General features: G+C 44.9%; 1 protein-coding gene across 2 annotated transcripts in view; it reads left to right on the top strand.

The window, feature by feature from the left end:
* Positions 1–604: 604 nt before the first annotated feature.
* Positions 605–6047, top strand: part of SP1 (Sp1 transcription factor) — a 40942-nt gene continuing 35499 nt past the window's right edge. The window contains exon 1 of one of the 2 annotated variants that reach the window (XM_025045172.1): positions 605–618. Coding sequence is in view for 1 of the 2 variants with exons in the window: in XM_006904526.3 (XP_006904588.1) it covers positions 5987–5993 (7 nt within the window). In the remaining variant the exon portion in view is untranslated. Of the gene's footprint in view, positions 619–5837; positions 5994–6047 lie in introns of those variants that run through there. The other variant, XM_006904526.3, reaches the window with a different exon arrangement.

Here is a 6047-nt window from a genome sequence, read left to right as displayed (position 1 = left end):
CGTGGTGAAGGTTATCCCTAAACTGGGCATTAGCAGTAAGGAAGCTGTGGGAAAACCTCTCTTGAAGCATAAGTCTGTGAAGCTCCTGTCCTCTCCCACTTTTCTCTCTTCATCATGTGTCGGGTCACTCGAAGAAGGAATTAACGTGGTGTTCCAGGGCCTTTTCCCGACAAGAACCACCTACTTACCCTGGGGACAGTGAAAATTTGCGGAAGAAGAGAAGTCAGGTGTCAAGTCTCAACGAACCTAGGCTGGCTTCTCGGCTCGAGAGAGGGAGGGCAAAACAGGAAGGAGGGGTTTGTGGTTGGGAGAGCCAGATGGTCCACCTCTAGCCGGAAATTGGGGGTGGAGTGGCCCCGGCCCAGCCTACACCAGTCATCCAGCTCAGGCTGGATCTGAGAGGCCGACAAACCCCACCCCGTTCCTCTGGGCACCTCGTGGCTCAGGAGGGTTTGTTTATGAATCCAGCTCCCTCCTCCCCCAGCCCAGCCCAACGCCCGCCTCCAGGGTGGCCCCGGTTCTGTGGGAGTGGGAAACCGGGCCAGCCCTTGCCCGGCCCCCCTCCTTTTCCCTTCCCTTCCTTCCTCCAGCCTTTGCTGTGGATACCGGGGAGGGCAGGTACTTTTTCCAGACCTGTTGAGCCTTTCGGGGGTCATGCTCTTTTCTGGGAATGGGAAGCTGGGGGTGGCGTAACTCTCTCCTCAACTCTGGACTGTGGAGGAGACTCAGGGCTACTTGTCCCAGAAGAGGAAATAGAAAAGGAAACTGCTTCATTTTCGGTTAAAAGAGAAACTTTTTTAATGCTTTACCGCCAGGCAGGACCCCAGTCATCCTTGGGGTGCAGAGGTCTGGGTGGGATGGGGTGGGGGGACTGATGATGGGAAACTGGCATTAAGCACCAACTTCCTGACAGATCTGATTAGCTATGGATCCCTGAGGAGCCTGAGGGGTTTGGATGGTTTGGGGGAAGGAAATGTTTTGATTATGTCTTTGTTTCCAGCTGGAGTCCCTAAAGGTCAAATTTAAATGTTCAGAAAAGCTCTCTTCTTGCTCAGTTTGGGGTCTCTGGGTTCCTCTCTGAGTTCCTCTCTGAGCTCCCGGGGTAAGGAGCATGCTTCTCTAGCTCTCAAGAGTGCAGACGGATTGTGGAATTCAGTCTCTCAGTAATTTCTCTTCCTCTTCCCCACCATACCTCAAATCACCTCTGCTTTTATATGTCAAAGGGTCTTCAAGCTCCAGAGACCAGCTGGGTTTACATATAGTCAGGTTGGACCAGAGTTTAACTCCAACAACTAAATAGTGTTCTTGACCATGCCTCTCAAATCTTGGACAAAAATCCTCCCTCCTCCAGCCTTTCTTCCCTTCTTCAGGGCCTTTCAGATCACCAGAGCCACCCACTGGTTACCACACTGAACAAAGGCCTTCCTAGTAAAGGTACAGTCTAGGCAGGGATCAGCCACAGTGCTTCTCAGATAAGGAAACAAAGATATAGCGAAGATACAGAATGAGTCATTTTAAATAATGATAATAATAAGAATAAGAATATCTGCAGCCAGTCCTGGATCTCTCATCAACAGGTTCTGGTTTCCCCAAACAAAAACTCAACTTGGTACAGTTCTTTTTTTATTTTATTTTTTATTTTTGTTTGCGCCTACAGCACCTGGTATTCCTAGGTGGTCTCCCAGGTACAGTTCTTCTCTTAGTTTCTTGCCTTTCCAGGGTCCTAAAAAGAATGACGGATTTGTTTGATGATCCATTCAGCTCCTACAGTCACCATTGCACTGAAAATGACCTTAGACTGCATGATGTGAAAAATCTAGGCTTTTCTTGTTCAGAGATCTAGAATTAAAGGTTTAGAACATTACCTGTTGAGACTGTTGAGACAACTCGTCAGGGACTATCTAAGCTCCTTTATCCTAGAGTAGGCAGGACAGGTAAAAGAAATGTTAGTCTGTTTTCTACTTAGCTGTAGTTGAAAGCTTACTGAGAGAGGAGGTTACAGTGATGGTGTAAAAGGGGGTTTTAAATCATCCATGTATTTAAATTTGTAAAATGTTTCCGGTTACTGGATTGCAAAGTGGGAAATTGATGAAAGCTAAAGAGTGGCTTCATAATCAGGAAGAATTATTTAACTTGTAAGGACAAATAACAATGCTGAGAATCAATCCTGTGTGTAATATCTGGAAACCTATTTAAGATGTTCGGGAACTATGAACTATGCTTCTCCTTCCATTTAACAAGTGTTTACTGGTGTCAACTATATGCTGGGCCCTGAAGATATAAAATGAAAAGGCATCATCTGGTCCATCAAATTGCTGTGTAGTTGGAGATCAGATATTTAGATACCTCTGTTGGAGGTACGTAAACAAAACACAGTGGACAGAGTATTCAATACTTGTGGGAGGTAGGAAAGACTTAATAGAAGTCATTCTTGCCAAAGATGAGAGTAAGAATTTGGTAGCTCAGAAGGAGGACAAGCTGAGTAAACTGTTTCTGTACTTTGGAGACCCAAGAAAGCATGCTTTGAGAGAAAACTTCAACAACGAACAAAGTAAAGAGTAAGAGAGTACAGTGGATACAAATGGAAGATTAGCTCAAATAAGTGCAGGGCAGACCACTAAGAGCTTTGACTGCTGCGCTGGAACGTTACTACTTGGTACATGTGAAGCTTACATGTTATACAGCCAAACATAATTCATGTTCTTATGAGTGGTTTTGTAGTGAAACAACTCTCAAATAATCTATACATTGCTTTTTAAACAGTCGTTACGAGTTAAGTGATTTGAGAAGGCTTGAAATAAGTTTATTCATTTTCGTTTTTTGTGTTTAAAGAAAATTTGTTCAGGTTTTGAGATGAATTGGACAAGACGGATCATGTCTATTTGCTCTCAGGGACCATCAATAAGCAACCATATTTTGAGGACATCGTCACTGGCCAGGTGCTGAATTCTGTTATCCTAGAGGAGCAAAGAGAGAGTATTGAGAAAAGGATGATGGCTCTTGAATTTCTGAGTCTAAATCTAAGCCTTTTTCTCAGTACCTGAGATAAAATCAAACCCTAATTCCCATTTTAGGTGTTGACTTAGAACTATGGAAAAAAACCAAAAATCAAAGTTTGACACAACAGTCATAATTTAACCGAAGTATCAGAGCTTCAACTTTCTCATCTGTAAAAAGAGATGGCAGTTTCTTAAATTGATTGAAAGGATTAAGTTAGACAATATACATGAAATGTTTAGAGGACTGCTCCACAATGTCCCTCCATCTTGCAAGTTTAGGTGTGGTCTTTTGCTGCTGAATGCACTCAACAGCTGTTAGAATCTCAAGAGCTTGGTTTACAAAGATGAGTAATGCAGTTTTTTTCCCTCTGGGAAGTTTCTTTTCTTCTGGAAATTTCTTCACTCTAGTTTCTTCCCTTAGTGTTTCTTAAAACTGGTTTAAGGACTAATCACTTGAAAGGGCTACTGAAAAATGCATACTCTCAAGACCCACCTCAGAGAATCAGATTTATTGGGTCTGAGTTGGGGTCTAGGAATCTACCTTTAGAAAAGCAGCCCACAGTATTCTAATAGAGACTGACATATTTTGAGAAGTTTTGATCTAGGGAGAGATGCTATTAATTATATTGTAATGTGATGTTTTATGATACAGATATGTGAGAGGATGATGTCATTTGAACTATCCTGGAAGTATGCGCAGGATTTTTATCAGGAGCTAGAAGGTAACAATAAAAAAGAATTTTTATTATTTTTTAAATTTTTAAAAATTATTTTTAATTGAAGAAATGATTAATCCCCCCTGCGCGCTACCTCCCCTCTCCCTCCAGAAGCATTTTTTTCTTTTTTTTTACGCCTACAGCACCTGTTCTTTCTAGGTGGTCTCCCATCCAAGTACTAACCACGCCTGACTCTGCTTAGCTTCCGAGATCAGACATGATCAAGCTTTTTCAGGATGGCATGGCCATAGACCCAAAAAGCATTTCTAAAAATTAATAAAGGCTCAGACCCCCTCCTGGGAGCTGGCCCTTTTTCCTTTGGGGAGGAAAAAACCCAAGGAGAGAAAGATGGGGGAGGGAAGGAAAAAAAAAAGTAAAATAAAAAGAATTTTTTTACTAAGTCCATTTTCATAAATGGTTATACAAAGCATTGCTTTATTCAGTAAAGAATTTATAAAAGACATTTCGTGGGACTATTTTGGGTTGTAATCTGGAACTACGACTCATTAGCTTTGTGACCTTGGGCAAGTTACTTCCCCGCCTTAATTTTTTCACTTATAAAATGTGTAATATCTCTTAATACTAATATCTTCATTATGAGGATGACATAAGGAATGCAAAACATTCCTTAACTGACCTAGGCACCTAACACATTCAAGTCACTTCACCTTCTTCAGGCCCTGCTCAAAGCAGCAGGTCTGGTTTAGTGGAACCCAGACTTTAAAACATTACAACACATCAAGAAGTGGTGAAATTATAGGTAGTGAAGTGATAACATGTAACATACAAGCGCTGAGGAGAATGACCTTTTCATGTCATTGACAAGCCACACAGGCTGCCTCTACTAAAACTGGGATGAGAGTCAGGATGAGAGGCCAGAAATTCAGGTGCCTCGGGAAAAACCTCTGTAGTTGCAAAAAACAGGAACTCTATCTTACTATCTTGTTTTATGCTTAGACAATGTTTACAATTAAGAATTTGAGTGTGGGGCGGAGTAAGTGGCTTATAGGACCTTGACTTCTAGAGGTTCTTCAGTGCACTTTACCCTCAAAGAAAAGCTCTGGAGAAGTTAACCTGCTGTAAATTAAGTGGACAGCACCTTGGGGAAATTTAATAAAATGGTGTTTGCTGGAGTCTCACAGAAGACCTTGGAAATTGGTCAGCTCAGTATTGACCGACGGTGTGAGCACCGTCGCCAAATCTCATCGCGCTTGCACCCCAGGCTTTACACCCACGTTCGAGGCATCTGCCTGCTTGTCCGCCCAGCCCGGGAAGAGCGAGGCTTGAAAGGTACTTTTAAGGGACGTTAAATGAAGACGCAAATGAGCCCTGGTGGCGAGACAAACGGCGCGCCGAGTTTCTTGGCCCTGACACTTGTTGAGCTGGAGGGAACCGCTGAAGTGCAGCACTCAGTCACTGCAAAGACGTCTCCTCAGGAGGGCCAATATGGCGACGGCCTTCTGTTGGCACAACCCTGTTCCCTCCTCAATGACAGGAGGCCCTAGTAACGCCCATTGCCTAAGATGGAGGCGGTGTCTTGCTTCCTCCGCCACCTCATTGGACTGAGTGACTGAGTGTGACGCCAATTCTCCTCTGCTTACCCCAAGTTCCCGCCCTCAGAGTTTACTCGGCGTTTAATTGGCTTTTTGTTCCCGTCAATTTGCGTCTCTTTTCAGTGTTAATCCAATCACAACTTTCCTGGCTGCCCGCCTGATTTCTGATTGGTTTTGATCAGCTTCATCCTATCCCATTCCTGCCTACTTCTTATTTCTCCTCCCACGAGGACTTTGCTCAGGCACGTCCAGGGTTCTGGTTGGTCGTTGTTCTGTCATTCCAATCAAAGTTCTCCCTATCCCTACCTCTCAGAGAGCCCGCCTGGCGGTTGACTGGTTTCTCTCCAAGCCTATCATTTCTAGCTCCCGCCCATCGTCACTTCCTGCGTTTTTCATTGGTTTTTAAAATCGAGGGGGCGGTCTTTTAGGGAGGACTCCCAGCACGCAACTTTGTCTTACACGCCTTAGAGAGCAAGCGAGTCTTGCCATTGGATGACCTGCCCGCCTTTCTTCTACAAGTCCCTCCTTTCTCCCTCCCTCATTGGGCGGGGCAGCAGCGGAGGGGCGGGGCCTAGGCTTGTGGCGCGCTGCTCCCTCCTCCTCACCCCCCCTCCCTGTCCGGTCCGGGTTCGCTTGCCTCGTCAGCGTCCGCGTTTTTCCTGGCCCCCCCCAACCCCCCCGGGCAGGACCCCCTTGAGCTCGTCCCTCAGCTGCCACCATGAGCGGTAAGGATGAGTCCACTCCAAGCTTAGGGGTGGTAGGGAAATGAGCGCGCGCGA

This window comes from Pteropus alecto, unplaced genomic scaffold, assembly GCF_000325575.1.
Source record: "Pteropus alecto unplaced genomic scaffold, ASM32557v1 scaffold220, whole genome shotgun sequence".
Classification (NCBI taxonomy): domain Eukaryota; kingdom Metazoa; phylum Chordata; class Mammalia; order Chiroptera; family Pteropodidae; genus Pteropus; species Pteropus alecto.
This window is presented reverse-complemented; position numbering and strand designations above follow the sequence as displayed.